Source organism: Dunckerocampus dactyliophorus, chromosome 12 (genome assembly GCF_027744805.1).
Source record: "Dunckerocampus dactyliophorus isolate RoL2022-P2 chromosome 12, RoL_Ddac_1.1, whole genome shotgun sequence".
Lineage (NCBI taxonomy): Eukaryota > Metazoa > Chordata > Actinopteri > Syngnathiformes > Syngnathidae > Dunckerocampus > Dunckerocampus dactyliophorus.
The window spans coordinates 11991321-12016031 of NC_072830.1; the positions used below are offsets into that span (position 1 = coordinate 11991321).

Below are 24711 nucleotides of genomic sequence, written 5' to 3' on the forward strand. Positions count from 1 at the left end.
CAGTTACAGTTATAGTTCTCTGTTGAACATGAAGTCCAACCATCCGTCGGAAGTGAAATAGCGGACACATGTGATAGCTCATTGACGACATAACTTTTAGCTTTTTCATAAAGTGCAAGTATAACTTTCTGGCTAAAGTGAGGATGTGATATTATTTCGTAGCGAGGTTCAAGAACTTTAATCATATACAGTCATGGAAAAAATGATTAGACCACCCTTGTTTCTTCAGTTTATTGATCCATTGTAATGCCTAGTATAACTAAATGGTACATTTGTTTGGACAAATATAATGATGATAACAAATATAACTCAGAAGAGTTGAATTTAAGAACTGATATCTAGCATCTTCCATGGTTTTCTAGATAATAACCAATCCAAAGTTCTTCCATGAATAGCTATAGCATTGTACTGCCAAAAAAATGTAACTCTTATGAGCTACTTTTGTTATTGTTATATTTGTCCAAACAACTGTACCTTTTGGCATCAGGCATTAAAATAAACAAGAAACTAAACAAGGATGGTCTAATCATTTTTCCATGACTGTACTTCAAGCCAGCACTCTCAATAACTGAATATGGACGTAATCTCATGGCTATAAAATCTCCAATACAATGTGTTACTGCTTTGGCCCGGTCAGAGTTGCTTGCTAGAGGTTGTTTATATGCTGAAGTTATCGGTGTTTGCACTAAGCTGGTTTTCTTTATTGGAGATGTAACATTCACTGCTGGATGATGCTGCTGTAAGTGAGCTAACATGTTAGAAATGTTTCCTGCCGCATACCCGATATCCGTGGAACAATGTCGACACACAACTTTGGATTTACCCACTTGCCTTTGTCCATCCATAATTTTAACAGGGAAGCCAAAGTGTTCCCAACCAGGAGACCATAGTGAGTTGGAGGGACTTCCAGCTCAGGCTTCTCCCTTGCATTTGCCATGATGCCATTTGTCACGCCTGCAAGCTACTAGCGTTCCTCCCCCTCAGTCAGTAGTGTCCGACACTCTGAGGAATCCGTGCGGAAACTCGCCAAGGACTTTAGCTCCGTGTGAAGCGCTTAGATCATTCTAGTAATAAATTTAATGAAAAATGGAATATAATATACATATAAATCTATAATTTGGTCAAAGTACATATTTTGGATGCAGCAAAATGCGTTTGGTGCACAATGAGGTGTTATGCTTCCGGAATCAAGGCAGCTGAAACGTAAATTTCACCATTTTGTATTATTTCTTTCATTGTATTTGTCACAAACTTCTTCATGTCACAAAATAACGATACGCCAACGGGCAGAAAAATGATTGTTTTATACATAACAGGCACCAATAAAGTATTCCACACCGTTTCCTCTGTTTATTAAATTTGTTTGCAGTATATTTTCACATGGCTGTGGCTTCAAATCACTGTAGTCTGGGTGTCATGACCCTCAAAAGTCACTGCACCGTCACTAGTATGCCTGTGAATACTCTCATTCGCTCGTAGACCGTGCATTTACTTGCTTGTTACTCCTAACGACACTCACTTGTGCCTCGTTATCAGCAACAAATACGCATGCACATGATAAACACATTTATTGTAGCCAGCAAAATTATCGAGTTTGTCTTTATTTATCGTGCAGTTAATCGATTTACCCATTATCGTGACAGGCCTATACGGCTGTTTGATAGGTTTCTACACACTAGGATGCGTCCCGTCGTCATGTCACGTATTAAAAGTGTCTTCTTCAACAGCATTCCGACATTTATTAAACAGCTACGATGTTATTGTATTCATGGAATAAACAAAGCGACTCATTTCAGCTCTTGTAGTTTTAGTTTGTGTCCTTGGTGTAAACATTGCCCCCTCCCTCTAGGGCTTGATCTTCTTCTCTTGTGAATTTAATGTTGATAGGAGCGGCGCCATGACATGAAAAAAAAATTAAAAATTCATAAAGGTCAGTTCTGATTTTTTTTTTTGCTCATATGTGACCTGTATCTGATTTTTTTCACGTCATTGTGAACAGATTCCAATTTTTTTCCCCCCCAAAAGGTGACTCATGCCTCGTTCAGATATAAGTCCGATATTTATGCGATGCTACTGCAGTATGAACGGTCAGGTCGCATATATCCGACCTATGAGTCACGGAAAGGCGTGGTTTATCGTGCAAGACTTTGATAAAGGAACTCATCGATGTAGGCAAAAGTTCTTCTTCTCAATTATTTTAAAAAGGTGAAGCAGCTCTCGTCAATGTCTCACCACTCCTGCCTCAGATATCCACCCACACCCTCCTTGGAACAGACATGGCAGCAAGTTGTCTACCAACTGCCATAGCCAAAATTATTTCCTCTTAATCTCCTACACAGAATCATTTGGTTGAAAAAATAATGACTTGCCTTTGAAATTGCCATAAACGCGTTAAGGAGAGCACGCTAGTAACGTATGGATCAATACTGAAATATCCATACTCCCCATACTAGCTCTTCATGCTCTAAAGTAAAAGAGTCAATTCTGATCAAAATATCGATACTTTTGATACTTCAGATATATGATTTTGTCCTTTTTTTGTTTTACTTCAGGTTTTAAAATAAATCAATAAATTACTATGATGTCTTGATTCTTTATGCTATAATTTGAAATCTGTATGCTACCTTTTAAAATTTACCAGACACATTTGGTGTATTTGCACATAGGGACCGGTATCACCGATACCAGCATGAATTTTACCCAGTATCGGATGGGAAATGAAATCAGAGGTATCCCACATCACTAGAGCATACACACTGCAGCAATCTTTACTTCCGTAAACACATGGAAATGCGAGTGATGTTGCGCTTTTGCGCATGCATGTCACTTTCCAGACGCTTTACGTTCATATTAGTAATGTTGGTCATGTGAGCGACCACATAAAAAATTGGGCCTCATACCCTGCAGTGTGAATGAAGTGTAAGTGCACGCGCACTAATTGAGACACAGCCATTATATTCACACTGACAATTAAAACTAGAATCCCATTTTAGTCTTTACGTTCTTATTTCCGTTTTCTCCTTGTCACCCCTGAGAGGGAGAGTTTTTCTTGTACCTTTCATGGTTTGACCCTCAGTAATTTGTATGTTTACAGCTGTATGCTCCTGTGACACCGTGCAGCCATGGAGCAGACGGTATGTTCAACAAAAGGCGTATTTTTCATATATCTGCAGGCACGCTAACAAGTCTGCTAAACAAAACCCACTCGCAATCAGGCAGTCATCCTTTTGGGGCGGGCGGGGGTTCATCATTTCAGTTCCCGCTGGAGGAACAGCCAGATGATTCTGCCAAGAAATGTTTTTATTGAATCTAGCGCTGCTCTTATTCCCCTCTCTGGTGGCACACACATGCATCAAAGTCAGACAAGCCTCTGGATAATATGCTGCTGGTCCTTCTTGAAGATGTCACAGAGGATAAAAGCATGTGGGGGTACTTGGCATTAACACAGCTGAAAGCTGTACTGTTACGATGTCATACACATTACAATGCAATGCAGGAACCATCAAATCTCTGCTTTTCCATGCACACTATTTCCATGTATTATCAGAATACAGGAAATATTGTCTAAACATGTAAATATCTTTTTCATACATACAATTCTCAACAAGGTGATTTGTATTAAAAATGTGATTGGGATCCGTGGCATATTGTATGTCTGTATTAAGTCCAGTATGAGCTCAAATAAAGATGTAACTGGTGGATTATGAAGTGGTTATTGCACATGCTCACATGGTAAAAGGCGGTAAAAAATTTGTGGGGTGAGGAAACAAAATGTAATGATCGATATCAGCATTGAATTTGTTTCATGTTTTATTATTTGTTAGTACTATTGTACTTCATCAAGAGGGTATATTTGTGTGTTTATCAGTGGAGTAACATTGACGTAAACATCATAGTTAAATTTTGCCAGTGAAAAGCAGAGTGTGCTATATTGTGCTCTTTTATGATCCAGAAGGAGCAGCTGGTGTACCGTAAGCCGACTGTGTAGCTTCAAGCTGCATTAACTATGAATGCCTGCATGATGGGCATACCCCATTACTGCATTGTACTGTAGTAGTATTGGTATTTGTCCTGTGTTTTCTATTCACACACGCATCTTCTCTGGCTTCAAAAACATCACTCACAGTTTAGATAGGGACCACAGCAGTGGTTTTAAATATTTTATATTTATGAACATTTCATGTTTACAGCAAATTGTTGAACTTGTAAGCTGATGTAACCGCATGCACACATCTTACTATCCACAACAATAAGCAGTGAAAAATACAATTACTTCCTTTAAATGCACACAATATGACCTTTAAAGACAAGATAATCAAGAAATTAAGAATATTCCCAACATTGTTACTAATAAAACGGCATTAAAAAAACATCTGCCAAAAAGACAAAAATAATTGCATTTATGTAAACTGCTGTTGCGTCATATGCTGATGAAAAGCATTATTTGTATTTGTATTATCAACAACCGTACGTCTTGTTGAGGTTTTTCCAATTAGTGGTATAAAAGTATGAGCGTTGATGGATACACGCCATAATACTGAAGTATTTAAGGTTAGGTTGTAAATCTCCTTGTGTTCGACGATTCAATACAGTGAAGGGTTGGGCGATAATTTTTATATACCGGTGTAAATTCTTCCAATTATAAGAAAAGGACTTATACCGGTATAAATGATCATTCTAAACGGAAAAAAGCAGAGTTGATGATGTGTTTTTCCTGCAACTGCGCGCTGTACTGACACATTGGCACTTCATGTGTTCAACGGCATGTAGGGCCCTATGATTTCCGTGTTAACGGAATCGTGGACAGAATCACGGACATGGCCAATAAAAACGGAATTTACTGTTAAACGTGGAATGTCACATAAATTGACAGAATGTGAATGAAATGCTGTCATCGTGAGGAGAAGGAACATTCGTGTGAAGTATTTAATGGGTGGACTGCTCAATGGTGGCGGAATCTCATTATAAACACTAAACCTCTATTGCTAAATTAAACATGCTGAAATGGCGATAAACACCGGCGAAAGTTGGTGGAACCTCCTCTTACCGAATCTGAATGGAAGCTGCATGCTAGTGCGGTTGTGTGTGTGCGACTGGGGCTGGATGAAAGGAGTGTTGTACAATGCCCGATGACAACGTGCGGGTTCTGACTGAAAAAAGACGAGAAGCACGTTTATTCTTGCACCCAGCTCATCTTAGAGACATTTTCAACATAGAACACACTTCCGGCCTTCAAAATAAGAGCACCGTTTGCCCCATGTCGTCTGTGGAAACAAAAATAAGAGTGTCATAAAATATATCTTACATATGCAGTTGGAATTGCATCTTGACTACATCTTCCTTAATCACAAGCATTGAAATTACAGTTTGTGTGCAGAGGCTGACATCCCATTACAAAAGTTAGCCAGGCTACGTACATTTCTCAATTACTGGGCAAAATTGTTCATTGATGTATTGCATCAATAAATATAAGCATTTTTTTATTTAATTAACAGACATTTTATTCACCAGCCCATAAAGCACATACAATATGCCGGTAAAAATAAGTGTAAAATGTAAAAAAAAAAAAATAATAATAATAATTTCAAAAATAAAACTGATTTTATAGGACCCTAAGCATGATCCAGCGGTGGTGCAGAAAGGAGACAACAGAGACAACAAAAGACAAAAAATGAGCATGGCTGAAGGCGGAGGAGAAGCGAAGTCTATAGACGAAGAAATTGTTGCTAAACCGGGAGGTACCGCCGTAAAATGAAAGTGGTTTGGTTTCAAAAGAGCAGATGTGGAGCAACAGACCATAATAAAGCAACGGAGTCAGCAAGCAATTAGCGAGCAACTTTGACAAAAATACAAAATGCTTAGTTTGGTAGACACTAAATGCACTTGCTGTATACCGCTTCTCCTCTTTTAGGGTCGCGGGGGCATGCTGGAGCCTATCCCAGCTGACTTTGGGCGACAGGCAGGGTACACCCTGGACTGGTTGCCAGCCAACAATATACTGTATATAACATATTTAAGCAAAGTTGATGTATCATGTCAGGGACCCTTTAAATCAGGGTTGTGGACGATAATCTGATGCGAGCGGATATCTGGTTTGACAAGCGAGAGATGCGGCTGCATCGGTTGCAGTCTCCTGGATGGATAAGAATCACCAATAAATACTTAGATGAATGGATTGTAGAGACATGCACCACGTATCACAAGACTAGCAACCGGCTGACAGTCCGTCGCTTAAACAACGCGAGAGCCTGTGCAACAAACATACACATGCAAAACTGTAGGATTTCTAACTGTATATTATTTTTAAATAAAATAATGGTCCATATTTGCAAAATTGATACCCATTTACATAAAATTTGATGTAATTATTTACAAATTCTTCTCCTTTGTTTAAGTGTTTTTTTTATCATTGCGCCTCAAAGTTTGCCCGATGGTTGGGGACCCCTGCCTTACAGCATGTTTGGTGATATGATGTACTCTTTTACACATTTGAAAATACTATAAAAATTATATTTTTATACAATTGGCTTCTTTATTTTATAATGGAAGATTAATGTCTATGTCAACAAATGTAACCGTAGATTAAATATCGTATTGAATAGTATCGTATCGAATTGTATCGTTTGTACACTGCATCGAATCGCTCTGTTTTTAAAATATATCGTTTTTCCAATTGTACTGTAACACGTGTATCGTGTTGAATCGTCTAACACAAAGAGATTTGCAACCCTACCTTGAATACTTCAACATTATGGAACATATCCAAGATGTACAATTGTTGATAATACATATATAAATGTTTTTCATCATCATATGACGCAACAGAATGTAACATACTGTACATGCAAGTATTTTGCCTTTTTGGCAGATTTTTTGATGTCATGTTATTAGTAACAATATCTTAATTGCATGATTATCTTGCCTTAAAGGTAATACTGTGTACATTTAAAGGAAGTGATTGTAATTTTCACTGCTGGGGAAATATGAAGCCTTCCTCCTTGATGATTGGTGTGGATAGTACTTGTAGTATGTGTGCATGCAGTTACATCAGCTTGCAAGTCCAACAATTTGCTGTAAACATGAAATGTTCATAAATATGAAATATTTACAGCCACTGCTGTAGTCCCTATCTAAACTGTGAGTGATGTTTTTGAAGCAAGAGGTGAAACAGTTGCTTTGCTGTTACACATAACTACTACAGTATAATGCAGTTATGTATGGGGTAATGTATGCAGTAATGTATGGGGTATCCTCACCATGCAGTCATTCATATTTAATGCAGCTTGAAGCTACACAGTCGGCGTACGGTACCTGCTACAAAACACCAGCTGCTCCTTCTGGATGAAAAGAGCACAAAATAGCACACTCGGCTTTTCATTGGCAACATCTAACTATCAATCATGTTTACATCAATGCCACTCTACTGATAAACACACAAATATGATGAAGTACAATACTACTAACAAATAATAATATATGAAAGAATTCAATGCTATCCTCCAAAGAGAATTTCAACATGGAATATTCTTTGCAATGAGATCATTCCTCAGCAAAAACACTTCATCCAACATTCCTCAGCAAAAACACTTCATGCTGTACATCCAACATCCGGTTAGATGTACAGCATTCATGTTTTCACTGGACATGCACTGCAGATCTCCTCTTACACTATTTCTTTCTTTAGCACCCACATTCAACTGAAAGCTCTCACCCACCGACCCATCCATCCATTATTCCATCCATCCATCAATTCATCACTCCAGCCATATTCACCCACATAATTTAGATCAAATACATAGGGTAGACTCAAAAGATTGCAGAAGGCAAACCCACAGTGCACTCGCTCACACCCACAATTACATTTGTGTGTGTACTGTATTTTCTGGACGTAAGTGGCATTAGTGAAAAAATGCTATCATCACAGCCTGCTCTTTTTTCTTTTTTTTTTGTTTTTTTAAAAAGGACTGGCACCTAAACACCTTATATTCACAAGAGAAGAAGAGCAACCCAGAGGGAGGGGGCAATGGTTACACCAACAAGGACACAAACGTAAGCTACACAAGCTAAAATAAGTCACACTTTTTGAAGTATATGGATATGTATACTATAAAACCTTAGCTGTTTAATAAATGTTAGAATGCTGTGGAAGAAGATGCTTTTACTCTGTGATATGATGCCTGGATGCACCCTAGTGTGTAGAAACATATCAAAGAAACATATTTTAACAGCAAAACTTCATATTTGCATTCACAAATGAATGAAAATAGAGTGAAAATCATACGTGTGTATTTAGTCAGTCTGTGGCTGATGCAGCAGCTACAGTTTCTATGCTGGACATAATTAATGTCCTAATGAAACAACACTGCTGTCTAAAAAAACACATTTCTCAATCCACACAGCTTGTACATTACTTACAGACAGAAGCTTATTAGAAAGTATTGTGTAACAAAAAGCATCCAGTGTGTTTTCCATCCATCCATCCATTTTCTATGCCACTTCCCCTCATTAGTGTCACAGGGGCATGCTGGAGCCTACCCAGCTGACTTCGGGCGACAGGCGAGGTCACCCTGGACTGGTCGCCAGCTTTTGTTACATTCAATTTGTGTGCCTAACTGCATCACAACAAGCTCAACTCGATGAATGATTGCCGCCGCTGGGCCAAAAAATGAAAAAAAGTGCAGCTGATACTCTGGAAAATACAGTGTCATTTAGGTCATGCGATGGTTCCTCTTACAAGTAATTAATGTAACCTTGCACAAAATAATCAGAAAGGTTAGAAATAATCCACAAAGAGAATAGAAGTGGTGGTACAAGAAATAAAAGGAATGATCAGTGTGGAGGTAGGCTGGCGGGGGCCAGGAGAGGGAGAGCGAGGGAGAGGAGGGAGGAAGGAGAGAGAATCCCACCAAAGTCCATCACGGTACAAACAGTCTAGTGTGAGTTCACCCTACAAACTCCTGATTTGTGGATGTTGGATCAACAGACTGTTGGGCAGGTGACAAAGGAACTTTGATCTGCTAATTCTTGTTAGCACAGCATCCAGCAACACCCACAGCCTACTTTCCATCAAATCACTGTGCAACAACTACAAGAGCTTTCAGCTCATCAGCAAGGAATCAATAACCTTTATGAGTGCTGCCACGTTTCTGAGAAGATCTGGCTTTTGTTCTGCAAGGATAGCAGATAAATCATGCTCCGCTCCCTGCTCTAGCCTCCGCTCAATGCACTGCTATCAACATGCCACCAGATGGCTCTCCTAAAAGTCACTAAATGATTTCTATTTGCATATTCGGCCATGATGCTGGAATTGAAAAGGAAGCTGTAAGAAGGAAGATAACGCTGTGGGAGAGACAAAAAGTAACAAACAAGACTGAGCCCTCTGTGAGTGCTTTGAGAAGCCCTTTGTCCATTCCTTTCTCTCCCTATTAGCAAATGGTCACATAAGAAGTGAACGCAGTATTATAAGATAGGAATGATTGTTACATGTTAAATACATGGTGTGAATGAATTGACCCTAACAGACATGGAGAAGGGGTTAGGATTAAAATTATGTACATTTAAACATGTGATGTTCTTTCATTTAACTTTTTAAGTATGTCAGAACCAAATAAACCATCTCCACATATTTCTACAATCCCCAACTTTAAAACACTATTCATATAAGAATACACAAGTAGCTGTGAATCAGGGGTGCCCATTATGGCGATGGCGAACTACCGGTCGATTGCAAAGGTAGTGTGGGTCGATCGCATAAACGTCCCTTTGTATATGTCATATGACATCAGTCAGCTGACATTAAGCTCTAAACGCTACGTAGCTACTTTGACTGACATATTACCGGTACCATATTGAATTGAATTGTGATTTATTGAATGATATCAACTACCTTCTTCTTCTCCTTGATTACCTGTAAATTTTGAAACTGTGAATGTGAAATATATATATGTTATATTTTATAATAAGAGATGGATCATGTCGACTTGTAACTGGCATGCTGAAAAACAGTGTGAACTCCTGATATATATGTACAATGTATATAAATACTCATTGTAAATATACTGCTCCAAAACAAAGGGAACACTAAAATCACATGTCCTAGATCTGAATTAATGGAACATTCTTATTTGGTCTTTATAGATTTGAATGGGCTAACAACAAAATCACAAAAATGATCAATGGAAATCAACTGTATTAACCCATGGACGTCTGAATTTGAAGTCACAGTGGAAAACACACCACATGTTGTCTATTCCATTTGCTCAACAGCATGTGAAATTGATTATTAATCTGTGGAGTTTGCAGTTTGCAGCAGTTTTGACTTAGTGTGAATTGAGTGTTACCTTTATTTTTTTGAGCAGTGTATATTACACATTTATGTATTTATAAATACATTTTCTATGTTTATAGTAGATCTTTGGGACTTGGGCATTTTAAACGTAGCTGAGGGGCTGAAAAGGTGTGCGCAAACCTGCTGTAAATAGCGTGGCTTATTTAGTTTACAGTAGTTAGAAATTGGTGCGTGCATGCACAGGCAGACAGCCCCCTCTAGTGGGCAAGTCTTTTGCAGTCATTGCAAGTGGAGCATCAACAACACATGTGAAACCTAGACATGTGAAATATTTATAAAGGTGAAATATCAAGCCATTTTTGCTACACACAAAAAGTGTGTGTGTGTGTGTGTGTAATTGTACATCCTTTACATGTAAACTCTTGAATGTCCAACGGTTCAGAACATTTTGCGTAACTCGCTGTTGTGGCTTGCTAATGTTCGCAGGAGTTCCCCAGCAGTCTGAGCTGTGTAACCTCACTGATTTCACAATAACGCCTGTTTTTCTTAAATTCTCTTCATCTAACTTGTTTTTTGGTAATTAGTTGTGTATCGAGTAGCAAGCTATGTGTGAAATGACTTCAGTGCATACGCTCTGGGCTAGAAAATTTCTCTCGACAATGAGTCAACAGTGACAAATTACGGGCCTTGCAGCGCCTCTCGCTGCAAGCGTCTGCGTTAGAACAACATAACATACAGCTTCTTCAGCGCACATGTTGTGTTATTTCACTAGATCTACAGTATCTACTCGCTGGTTGTCCATCTCCACTTGGCATGAACTCTTTCATCATCATATGGACTGTACATTCTGCTTTGAGGGTCTGCTCCTGGACCAGTGCAACGTTGCTAACCTTACAGTGATAAAATAAGAGTGATGATGAGTGTAGAGCAGGGCTGTCCAAACTTTTTCTACAGATGTGTGCATACTTAAAAATTGAAGGATGGGAGGCATAATCCAAGATTAAGGGCTGTAATGGTAATATATACAAGGCATTATACAATATATAGGTACTCACCACTAATGAAGGATAATGCAAGATGGTTGATGGACAGACACAGTAGCCTTTAGCCTGGTGGTCAAGTTAAAGATTACAACTGCACTTTTGTCTGCTTTCTGCTAATAGAGACAAAACACAAGTAATAAAAATGCCTATTTTTACCACTCTAACAAAGCCTGGATTACGCTAAATGCATACTGGAGAAGCCCAATCCAGGTTTTGGCCCGAAATATGCCTCACACACAAACATGTTTAAAGGTATAAGATGTAAAGGTACTCACCACTAATGAATAATACTGTACGATGATCAATACAAAATATGGAATCAGGTTTAAACTAAGCACAAGTAATACATTTGCATAACAAAACCATTTCTAAAAAAAAAGTCAGACCTCCCAGTCGCTCAGAATTATTTCCTCTTCGTTCCTATCACTACGCGCTCTCGCCTGTCCATTGTTGTGTGTGTGTTACATGCGTGGATGGAGACTGCTGCGACGGGAGACTCTCACATCGCAGCAATCTTCATCTGTAAACACTGTGGAACTAGCCGGCACTACGTTCCTCCGCACGGAAATCCGAGAAGAAGTCCGCTCATGGAACAAAGTGGGGGGTAAGTCACTGTGGATACACTACACTGCTGATGGGGATGTCATACAACTTCATGTAAAAAAAATCCAAACTATCCCTTTAAATGAGATTAACTGAGATCTATCACTCTGGAAAAGGTTCTAAAGGCATTTCCAAAGCTTTGGGAACCACAGTGAGAGACATTATGTACAAATGGTGAAAATATGGAACAGTGGTGAACTTTCCCAGGAGTGGTCGGCCAACCAACATTACCCCAAGAGCGCAGTGATGACTCATCAAAATGAGGTGAGATTACCCATACTGTGCAGGTGAACAAACCAAGCGCTCCTTTTTTTTCTCCCGCCTGTGATGTTAACATCCTGGCGTACCTTCCCTCGAGCTCACTTGTAAACAAACATTCACTTTCAGAGGAAGACATTTTGCATGCTGGTTGTACCAAATGCTCCGTGATGAGGGGGAAAAGCCCATCGAGCATACAAAAAAACCTTATCAGCCACCTGAAATGCCAGCGCCGAGGTGTTTGAAAAGTGCAAAAAAAGGTTTGCCAGAGACCTCTGTGGCGTCGCACCGACTCTAGGAGCATGTGTCCAAATATAGTGCACTTTGCTGGGCCACAGCAGGTGTCTCCCTTCGCTCTATGCTCTGGTTCTCCTGATAGTAATGATATGGTAGTAGTAATGTCATGATATTTGATTAGGACAAATCAACAGGTACAGTTGGTCAAATCCTAATTTGTTTCAGTCCTTACCTACAGGTGTGCAAAAACTACACTTAAATCTAAATTTGAGAAACACAAAGTTATCAAGATCGGTTTTGAAAAAAAAAATAATAATTATATACTCTAAATATTGCTGGAGTAATATAGCATAGTCTACAGACTAGAGAAGCTGGGAAGCCTGCAGAAAGGAAAGACCAGAGACCACATTTAAATGCGACTTTCTCCCGCATTGGTTTCGCCTGTCGCAAGCCATGCTACAATAGACATGACAACCAGGATGTATCAACACGGTTCCTAAATAACATCTAAGCTAAATACTCAATCATGTCAAGAATGTGAAAAAACATCATGCCCTAAAGTTGCACATTGCTAAAGTATGCACTTAATAAATACAGTATGTGACTCACCAGTCTCTCCATTTCCTGCTCTCGAAGTCGCTCCTCCCTCTGTCGTCGATGGTATTCCAGCAGCTCGTCCTCATTGTCGCTGATCTCTGTGATGCTGTTCTTCCTCTCCCTCATTACCGGTCGTCCTGTTGAGATCTTCCTGTTGCATCGGGGACTGGCCATGGGAGATGAGCCTGGAAGAGAACCCAGACTGTAGGCAGGCGAGAGGGAGTTGCCAAAGGTGGCCTTTTGGAATCCCGCACCAGCTTCCACCATCAGAGAAGTGGGTGAGGGACTACGAGCTCGCATTCCCTTGCTGCCAGTCAAGTCTTCGGGCGTAGTTCCAGTCTTGCGATGAAGCCTCAGACTCTCGGGAACCGGCTTACGTAAGCATGAAGGGCTATCCGGGGCCTTCAAGGCAGCTCCCGTTCCTGGGAGTGACACTGGGAGTACTGGGATGCCTCTCCGAGCAATGGAGGGACTTAGAGGTGGAAGTTCTCTCATATTACCCCCTCCGCCATTCAGTTCTAGGTTTCTCCTGGTCATGCAGGGGCTTGCAGGTTGCTGGCATGGGGATCCTTGGATGATATGGACAATTGGATCAAGAGGAGGCTGAAAGGTCTTAGTAGGGTGGGAAAGTTGCCTGGATGGGCTTGAGGAGACGGAGCGATCAGCTAATGGTGTCTGCTCTCTAAAAGGGCTCGCAGGCCTTTCATGGAGCACAGTGGTCATCTTGGTCCTCACACCAGCAGACAAGGATGAAGGACATGTCAGGATCTTGGAAGTGAGGCTATTTGGCACTAGATTTCTGCTACTGAGAGATTCATTTGAAGACAAAAGAGGAGTCTGTCTGGAACCTTCACACACATCTTGGCATAATCCTCTGCGACTAGGCATAGGGCTAGGGGGACCATCTCCTAAGATGTTCCTTTGCAACCTGGGGCTTTCTGGTACCTTTTGACCCACAGTGGCACTGCTGGAGTTGGATGGGGTGGTCCGTGGCTGTGGTACAGGTGGCGGCTGGCTGGTGAAGTTATAGCTAGAGGAGCGTGCAGGCACTGGTGGCAGAGAAGAAATGGGGTCCTGGGGTGCTCCACCAGGGGATGGGCTAGTAAAGCTCCCACTGCTTGCAGCTGAAGGGGAGGAGAGAGGAGAGAAGGGTGGCGATGTATTGTCATAGCTGGATCCCACCGACATGGCCCCTGGACTCGTAGGGGGAGACAGCAAATACCTCCCCCCACCATTGACCATTGGCAACAAGGGTGAATGAGTCACAGGCTGTCCCCCAGGGGGCTTTTTGTCCTCAGAGGGGCAAGGTTGAGGGTCATCCATAGCTAAGGAGTCCATGATGTCCTGGAGGTCCTTCTCGATAGAGCTGACAATCGCACTGTGCTCTGATTCAAGCGTCTCACCTAGGTCTTGGGAAGACTGTGCTGGGAGGGTTGGATGATTCCCATTGACCAAGCTCTCAGTGTCTAAAAAAATCAAGAAAAAAAAAGCACAGTTGTGATAATACATAAGAACCAGGGGTGTCACCAGACTGGACGATACACGAGATTGAGTGACAAGATGAGATTTTAACATCACTTTTAAAAGGATCACTGACATGATTTTCAGCTTTGCTTAAATATGTTCTATATTGTTTGCAATCATGTTCTGTGGTGTTCATTTTTTTGAAAGCAAATGCTAAATTAGTAAAAAATTAATTTTTGCATGAGCCGCTCTTAGACAAGGGGCGTTTCTCAAGTGACGTCGGCAAAGGCACAGCCAGAATAAACAAACATGAGAGAATGGACAAGATAGAAGATGTTTACAGTGATCATAGCAAAGATTTGAGCAATGTGTCATTAGTTTTTGAGGAAGAAGAAACATCTGGAGATGAAATAGAGAAGTTGCAGAACATGGTATTAAGCCGAATTTATTGGAACCACCGACGATGAGACCATATGTCTGATGCTGAGGTGTCCGATGACAAAGACGTGGAGATGAGATTGGTCGGCTTCAAACACAAAATGATAAGTGCGGAGTTGGAATTGCTTATCCTTCAATTATTGCTTCAAATCGACTTCTTAATAAGCGTAAAGGCCTCTTTGGAGCCTTTCTTATGGCTAACCCCCCACAACATATCGCTGTGAAAGTAAGTTTTATAACACGAATGTTCTCCTGACATCCACAGCCGCACCCTGGTCTGCTCGCAGCATGTGTCCGCTTACAACATTGCACTTTCCTCGGCGGCCACAGAACGGGTGGCTATCGTAATTTGTTCATTGTAGTCTAAACCTTTCTCTCTGGGAAAAGAAAACAAACTTACAGTATCACTCGGACACTGAACAGCCAGCGGCAACACAATGTTTTGGCATGACTACTATTTTGATGAAAAATATACCAAACAAAGTCTGCTAAGATGACAGCCGTCCCTACGCCAACGTCACTTCCGGAAACTCTACCTTTCCGAGACGGCTATCGGGAAAAATTTTCCGCCGTGTTTCCCGCCATCTAATTTAAAGTTAGCTTTCCAAAAAACGAACAATGTAACACAGAATAACAAACAATAGAGAACATACTGTATTTAAGCAAAGTTGAAAAATTATGTCAGTGATAGTTTCGGAAAAGTACAATTAAAAAATATACAACACTATATTGCAATCTACTAATTAAATTTCTACTACAGTATGTTACACCTCTTCTGCACTCTGTGTGCACGCTAGCAGCCCTGCCTCCACCCACAGAGACAAAGAGACTGTAGATTTTCAAAAGGGCTCATGACGTTCATGCAGTTCTTCTATGGAACAAACGTGCCAAGGTGCTGAGACCAATGCACAGAGTGAATCCTTTTCCTGCCTGTTTGAAGGCGAGAGATGAGGAAAACAGACAAGCATACATATGGCAATATATTGAGGCCAACAAAATTATCCAGTTCATTTGAATTTATTGTCTGATGAATTAATTAATTTATTATCATCCTAGGCCTAGTGCCCACAAGACATTTTTGTTCTTAACAACAAATATTGTCATGTTTTAATATCGTGAAATCTTGTGACACGAGATACTGTGACACCCTGACTAATAACACACGCTAATAACATTTTTTGAACTGTATTCATAAAATCACAAATATTGAAATTCATTCATATGGTACATTTTCAAACAGATACCGCCATGCACAAAGCAAATAATAACCTGCCACCCAATATTTTTTTTTTTTTAAAAGAGAGATGAAATACAACCAAAAAGACAAAAGAGAGAAATTATTTTTAAAGAGTTTAAAAAATGTAAAAATAAAAATCAATAAAATTAATTAATAGAAAATAAATAATTAAAAATTGAGATTCAAGATAAATGAATAAGTAAATAAATATAGGAGTAAAAAAAAAAAACTATTTCATGTTTTACTTTATGTACAATGTTCCAGGGGTCAATAACAAAAATGAAACCGAGCTGCCAGCCACAAATGGCCCCCGGGCCACCCTGTGGACACCCCTAGTTTTAGATGCAGTTTCTCAGTAAACTAACTTACAACAAAAATCCCAAGTAGAATAGTGTCAAACACAAAAGAAATAAAACATTTCTTAACTCCACTGTTTCTAGCACTTCTCAAAAGAAAACATGTCAAATATAGAAGCACAAATAATAAATTAGCTTGCAACTTCCGGTGAGATTCCCTCATTCATTCACAATAAAGCACATCACAATTAACATCAACCGCTTTTAATCACGACTGGGTCCAGACACAAGGATAATTAAAATACAAATCAAAGCAAATTAGATAAAGAGACAGAAAGATAGTGGAGAAAGCAAAGTAAAGAAAGAGCTGTGAGCTAAGGGGCAGCCAGAGAAGTACCGTAATGGATAGGGAGCTTAAACTGCTACATGCCAAACTTCATCAGGAAATCAGGCAATTATTCCACACATTGGCTTAGTTACCAATAAAGCTGCGCGTTTCTCACAATATGACTGCTTAGTTAAGGTAAATATGACAACAGCTACACGTCGGCATCAAATGTAGAACATTAAATGGGGTACATCAGGAGGGAGAAGCATTATTTTAGTAAGGTAGTGTCTGTGACAGAAGGCTACTCACGTCAAACACGGTTAGCTTTAGCATCGTTCATCTTTGACAAATATCTTCTAGACAGAACGGCTCTGACTGACACTCATTGAGTCCGGTAACGGCTGACTCCACACACCCAGCACGGCGGCGTGGTTCGTCGGTACCGACATTTAAATGGGTCTTGGCTTTTGCTCGGTACCGGCGGTGGTTATGTTACCACTGTCGTCAAGGTGTTTTAGGGCTCTTTTCCGGTTCAAGCCTTCAATATAAACTCCTGCCCTGTTTCAAAATGGTAAATACTTTGCGGTGTCATAGAGCGCCCAGAATGACTGACTCTAAATCCACCACTAATCAAACCCTTCTGTTATTATCCACAGTGATGCTGCAGAAGTGAAATATTAATGCGCATTTGCCTTTAGTTTGAAGGTACATCGGCCACATTTCCGGTCATTCGGACAACGCGCTTCCTGTCTGCAGCCAGGCTTGTCATCTTCGTGTACAACAGTTATTAATACAATCTTACTAAGTCTGTCACCATTTAAATAATTTAAAGAAAAAGGTATTACGGTGGAAATTATTATTATATTAAAATATTACTTTGCATTCTTAAATGTAACTTATGAACATATTAAAGGTGTTCTGGGGGTGTGGTGCATAGAAAAGGATAGGAAGTACTGTTACACACTCAATTGAATGTACAGTTCAGTGCATTTGTGTTACTATCACTCCAAATATGCTAACCCAACATGTCACCATGAGTACAACAGCTCCATTCCACGTGTGCTTTGACTAGTTTATTTATTATACTTACTGTATTTATTAGAGATGCGGCATATCTTTTTTTGGCTTATCCCAAACCGATACCGATAACTTTCTGCTTTTCAATACCGATATGATACCAATAACCGATAACTTTTTTTATACGGACTTTTTAAAAAATGTAGTCTGTGCATGAATGTGAGAGTGAATGGTTGTTTGTCTACATGTGCCCTGCGATTGACTGGCGTCCAGTCCAGGGTGTACCCTGCCTCTCGCTCAAAGTCTGTTGGGATAGGCTCCAGGATACTCGCGACCCAAGTGAGGATAAGCGGCATAGGAAATGGATGGATGGATGTGGTTTGTGCACACCTGGAGACAAGAAGGACTGGATCAAATTAGGATTTGACCAACTGTACCTGCTGATTTGTCCTAATCAAATATCATGACATTACTACTACCACATCACTACCACCTGCTGTGGCCCAGCAAAGTGCACTATATTCGGACAAATGTGCCAATCGGCCAGTGTGACACTACGAAGGTCAGGAGTACCAGAATACAGAGCGGGAGGAGCCATCTGGCGTGGTCCAGCACGGTGCACTGTATTCGGGCACAGAGCAGCTGATGTGACGCCACGGAGGTTTCTGGCAAACCTTTTGCACTTTTCAAACATTGCGGCACAACAAGCTTCAAGCATGGTAGCGAAGTGGTGTTTCAGGTGGTTGATAAGGTTTTTTGTGTGATCGATGCGGTCTCCCCCCCCCTCATTGCAGAGCATTTGGTACAAATAGCATGTGAAATGTCATCCTCTTGTTTGCAGGTGAGCTCAGGAGAAGTCACGATAAGCCATTATGTCACAGGAAAGAAAAAAAAGGAGCGCTTGATTTGGTCACCCGCACAATAGGGGTAATCTTGCATAATTTTTTTTATATTATCGGTTATCGGAGTTATCACTTTTCAATGTTGTTAATGTTAATTGGATATATCGCTATGATGTCATAATTCCCTCATATCAACCTGATAATTATTTATACTCACATGATCTTTATACATACAGTGTATACTTGCGTACACTTTCTCAGATGCTCCACTGTACGCACGTTCAGAGATTCTCTCTGGAGCTTTGTAGAAGACGCCCAGGATGAAAGAGGCAAGAGAGCAGCACCAAGTACACAAGTACAAGAACTTCACTCCAACCGTGATGATGGCATACTGTTACACGCCTACTGTGTACTCATTTTCTAAGTCTGACATTTTTATGTAATGAAGTTGAAATGGCTTGCCCAACATAATAGTTGTGCATGCGCAGACAACGTCTTTTATAAACAGATGACAGATATGCAGGATGATTCTGGGAGTGGTCCTCTCAGTCTTAATCGCCATGCAAGCTAGGAATGTATCATTAAGGAAAACAACGGAAGGCTCTCATTATTGGATCAGGAAGTGTGTGTGTGGATGCTACACTTACTCCAAAGTGGCAGCCGCCGGAAATAACAAGCTACTCAGACCCTGCCAGTAGGGACAGCTAAGAAAAGATCTGCTTCCAGCTGAAAAGTCTGCCTAGAGACGCTGAGGAATGAGATGCACATAAAACATGCATACTTTTTGGCAGCGGCTCTTGGCTGAGCGCCTTTCAAGCAATGACGACTGCATTTAAAAGGACGACATTAACAAGCTGGAGCAGCACGAGAAGCACTTTCAACAGGGTGACCACATTGGTAGCTTTCTGCACTCTATAAGCATGATAAGACTAGAAAGACGAGTGACTGCAAGCAATTCAGGTCTAGCACACTTACGGCTGACACCGGCAACCAGGTGCAAACAAGCACAGCCATGAATGCACACCAAGAAAGTAACATATTCAACAATAATGAATACGATATGTTTAACTGGCAGTGATAGCCACTGACAGCTACACACACACTACACAAAGCTGAAGACGATAAACATTGTTGTTTAGCAAGCAATTTAGCATGAAAAGCTGTATTATTATTATTCTAAGATTCATAGTGACGCTGCAATGAAAGACGACCATTTGGATTTATTGTTACACGCTACAACAAATAGCACACGAGCCGCCGAGCTAGTACGTCAGAACAAGCCAGATAGGAAGTAGCAGCACTGCATGAGCACTAGGCTGCCTACTATGGAGAATATTACCAGAAGAAATGTAGATTGACTTACTGCCACCTTGGCACGCTTTTCCACGGTCCAATGTGTTGTGGGGTTTTTGACATTTCCATCTGCGGAGCGGTATGGAAACATTTGTCCCACAAAATTTGCAGACGCATCTGACAAGGCGAATGGTGTCTTTTAGAAATGTGAACAAGCTTACACCGTCTCCTCGAGTGTTCCAACAAAATTCTTCAACACGAGCGGGCATAATATAAATAAATATATAACAAACAATGTCTGCGTGGAGTTTGTACGTTCTCCCCATGCATGCATGGGTTTTCTCCGGGTACTCTGGTTTAATCCCACATTCCAAAAACATACATGTTAGGCTAATTGGCGACTCTAAATTATCCATAGGTGTGAATGTGAGTATGAATGGTTGTTTGTCTATATGTGCCCTGTGTTTGGCCGGCGACTAGTCCAGGGTGCACCCCGCCTCTCGCCCTAAGCCAGCTGGGATAGGCTCCAGCATATCCTCGTGACCCTAGTGAGGATAAGCATCATAGAAAATGGATGGATGGATAAAACAAACAACTGAAATTGACCAAGAAGTGCGTTGTAGTGGAGCAGAAGTTCCGGTTGGGACTGTTCGGCTCTGGCGTCACTTGCTCGGCCTCTTGCAGACCCGGAAGAAGTGACGGAAATTATAAAAAAAGAATCAATATTTAATCATTCATTTCAATGTTAATTTCATGGCGGAAATAACAAGGCTCAGATGTGCTTTGGTGTCACCTTGCACAAACAATGTATTGTCAACTTGGGCAGCAGATGTCTTTACAAGCCCAACGTCTATTGAAGAAATGACGAATTGGCTTACTGGTTTACTGCTAGACAAACTTGTTAACTAGCATGCTCTGGCCCATGCTGTACAACACACTAACTAACTAACTAACTAACACACGCTGTACAACTGGTCAAACTCAGGCTCGGGGGCCAAATGCGGCCCACGCTGCAATTTCAACTTGTCCGCCGAACTGTTCGGAAATTAGCATTGAGTTGACCCGCCTCATGGACCTTATGAAACAATGCTTACAGCGATCTGCGTAAGTAAGTGATTCCTCCGGTATAAACTACTCCTCTGGCATTTTTATTTTAAAAGTGGAAACAATATTGAATATAGCACGAAATTCACAACCATTCTTAATAAGTGTGCCAGATTCAGACCAAAAGAAAAATAATTGAACTGTACATGACTAAAAGCGGCGGCACTTAAACTATTACACCTTTTCTGTAACACATCTCACGGATGATGTTTTTGTGTTGATATAAAATACTGTAGCTTTTGCCGGACATTGAGAGAATGACAAAGAGGCGCTCAATCAACAATCACTTTATTGAAACCAACAACTACACCAAAGCAACCATAGCTGTATATCCGCATACTATCGGAAATTAGAAGTCTCAAGCAGGAATGAATGGACACAAAAAAATGCACATTTCCCCCACTCCCATGTAAAAAAAATGTCCATGTGGGTGGGGTCTAATGTCTAATTCGACCCAAAACCTAAAGTAAGCTTAGAGTTTTGGCCCCCTGTGCAATTGAGTTTGACACCCCTGCGCTAACCTATTCACAGACCCCACAGGTGTTCCCCACAGGACTACAATTGTTGCTTGTTCCTGTTGATGGCCATCTGTCTATTTGCACTATGTTGCACTATGTTGTGGGCTATCACTTGCAAATTGAAGGGTGCAGGTCTGGGCCGTCTTACAGGTGTGTATTAAGTGTGTTAACAAGCAGAGTTACGCTGCCATCTACTGGGTTTGGTTTGGTTTGGTTTAGTTTATTTGAACATGAAGGTTACAATGGAATACATCTCGTGAATCATTCTTTGACAGTTCCACATGTCCAAAAGGAGTACCGTGGAGTTGGAATGAAAAGCTCCACAGACAGTCCCACCCTGATCAGGCCATCCAGGAATTTGCCACGTTGCGCAAATTCATGCAAATGCAGCCAATCTCTGCAATTCTTTTGTGCCATTGCAATTTTATCCAAACACCACAACTTGTATGCAAATTTGACTTTGACTGTTTAACTGTTTGCTGTGGACAACAACATTGTGGTGCAAAACAATCAACGGCATCGCTTGACGGCACTATTCACCCGCAAAACATGCCAGCAGGGTGCCCACAGACACCGCAAGCGAGCATGACTGAAGCCGTCACGTCCCCATGTGTTTCAAGTACCGGAAGAAACCAAGTGACTAACTTGAACATATACTGTGAACTTAGAAAAAGTTGACAAACTGAGTTTGTACATGACTGCTCACCAGTCCATAAGAGGACACCCTCAGTAAGCATGCAGTCAGAAGGTATCATACCTGCACACTGTCGGTAGTCCCCTGGGGAGATGCTTCCTCCTGGAGGCATCATGCTCTTCATCCTTAAGGCTTCTTCAGGGTGATTGAAGCGGAAAAACGCAGACTGACCAAAACACAGCATACAGCCTGGATAAGAGCACATCCAGCATTAGGCTTCAATCTGGTAGTCATGGAACATGTACAACATCATAGTACATACTAGGGGTGGGGGAATCGATTCTTAGATGCATCACAATGCAGACTTTGACAATTATTAACCTAATCATAAATTTCAATAATCGATGCTGACGGAACAAAAACACAGAAAGCAGAAGTGTTGTCCGGACAGTTTATGGTGGTGCACCTAAGTGTAAGACGCTACCAATATGGCTGAGCGTAAACTCCGACCCGCACCCGCTGGATTTAAAGCGAGCGTGTGGAAGTACTTTGGCTTTCACGTAGTTGAAGGTAAAATGAGCTGGACAAGAGCCAGACAATATGCCAGCTTTGTCATACAAGCTGAAAATATTTCTGGAACACGACAAATATGAGAAACCACATAGCACGTTTCCACCCGAATCAGGAAGAATAACAGCTAGCTGAAGTTGCTGCCAACCCGAGAACCATCGAGAAGGTGATTTTCCACCCAACTCGGAAAAGGCGAAGTCAGTCGCAACTTTTACTGCGAACGATTTGTGGCCGTATTTGATTGTTGAGAATCAGGACTTTCATGCTTTGTTGTGCACTTTGGAACACTTTGTGCACTTTGGAGATACAATGTCCCATCGCAACGTTATTTCACTGACACTGCAATTGTAACTAAAGGCAACCTAGTTTTTTTGGTTATTCATATATACTGACACCTGCAAGCATTATTCTTGTGTCACTGGTACTGAAATCTATATTTTGTATGAAAGTTGTTTATGACTTTTCTATACTGCAAAAGTATTACAGTCAAACATGTCTATAGCGGCCACTAAAGGGAAACGGCAAAAGTGGCCGCTATAGGCAGGTGGCCGTTATAGACAGGTTGGCGGCCATTTTGAATTTGTGCACGCACATATTAACATGTCTGTGATTAGAAACTTGTTGTGTTTGCAGATACATATAATTATACTGTTACATGTTGACCAGTAGAGGGCGCTGTGGGACTGCGGATAAAAGTTGTAAAGCACTACTAGGTTAATAAACCGCTGTTAATAAAGCAATTAAAGTGCATCGGCGACGTGAGTCTCTCCTTCCCCACAACAAGCAGCATTACAGTATTGACCAGTGCACATTGTCTCACACCAGGAAATAAAGGGTGTCACTGTCTGCAACAAGCTCCAAAGAAGACGGCTTTTTTATGTCGAACAACGGACAGTTTGTGTGGATCTTGTAAATGATTGTGACTGAGCTAGGACTCAGTAATTAAAGTCTACACACTACGGCTTCATTGCTTAAAAAAACTAAACTTTTTCGTGCATGAAGCTTCTGCTTGAGTCGGCATTTTGGCCACTATCTGCGGTCACATATTGACCAAAGGATACAAGATGGGTGGCCACTGGCCGCGTTCGACAGGTGACCGCTATACACAGGGTCTATAACATGTACATTTTTTGGGGGGATTTTTCAGTGGCCGCTATAGGCAGGTGGCCGTTCTATACAGGTTTGACTGTATTTTGTCAGAGATTCTATGCTCAGGATTTTAGTTTGAATTCAGAAGTCTATTATTTATTTATTTACTTTTATTTTGGTTACTCAGAATATGCTGAAGTTTGATAATTTTATATATGCTGCTACTGGTGCACTTTACCTTTCCTGCTGGTTCATTGCAATGGGAAATATTTTGGTAGATGTCACCTTCCAGTTGTTAAAAAAATAATGGAAGTAAATTAATCTGTTTCATGTTTATTTTAATTGTGCATCATTACAAATATGCTTTGTTTTAGTAGTAGACGGTGAGTAAAACGAAATTATATACAATATAAATCAAAAATATGCATAAAAAACTGACAAACTATTGATCACAAAAAAAGATGCATCGATAATTTTTTTATCATCGCATCGTAGGCCTCTGAATCGTGATCGCATCAAATCGTAAGGTGGCCATAGATTACCACCCCTAGTACATACAGCCTTAAATCCTTATAAGGCAACACAACACTTTGCTACAATTCTATGCAGCATATATTCTGATATACAGGGTCAGGCAAAATGATCTGACACATTTGTAGGTTAAATAAAAGGCAAATAAAGTAAAGACACAAAAAAGTGTTTTTATTTTCGAAAAGTACATATAATGCCATTTTTTTCATATAATGCCATTTTGCTTTGTTTCTTTAAAATGCCATTGTTTTTCATTTCTTTTTCAGTTGCTGCCATGAATTGGACTGGTGAGCATCGCGCTTTCATTGTGGAAACGTTTATCAA

The 24711-nt window shown here is 40.7% G+C and overlaps 1 protein-coding gene across 14 annotated transcripts in view; it reads right to left on the reverse strand.

The window, feature by feature from the left end:
* Positions 1-24711, reverse strand: part of phldb1b (pleckstrin homology-like domain, family B, member 1b) — a 116054-nt gene that overhangs the window by 50197 nt on the left and 41146 nt on the right. For 13 of the 14 annotated variants that reach the window (XM_054794375.1, XM_054794379.1, XM_054794388.1 and 10 more), the window contains 2 exons: positions 22321-22446; positions 13039-14492 (listed from right to left, as the gene is read on the reverse strand). In XM_054794375.1, the coding sequence (XP_054650350.1) occupies positions 13039-14492; positions 22321-22446 (1580 nt within the window). Of the gene's footprint in view, positions 1-13038; positions 14493-17098; positions 19418-22320; positions 22447-24711 lie in introns of those variants that run through there. The other variant, XM_054794387.1, reaches the window with a different exon arrangement.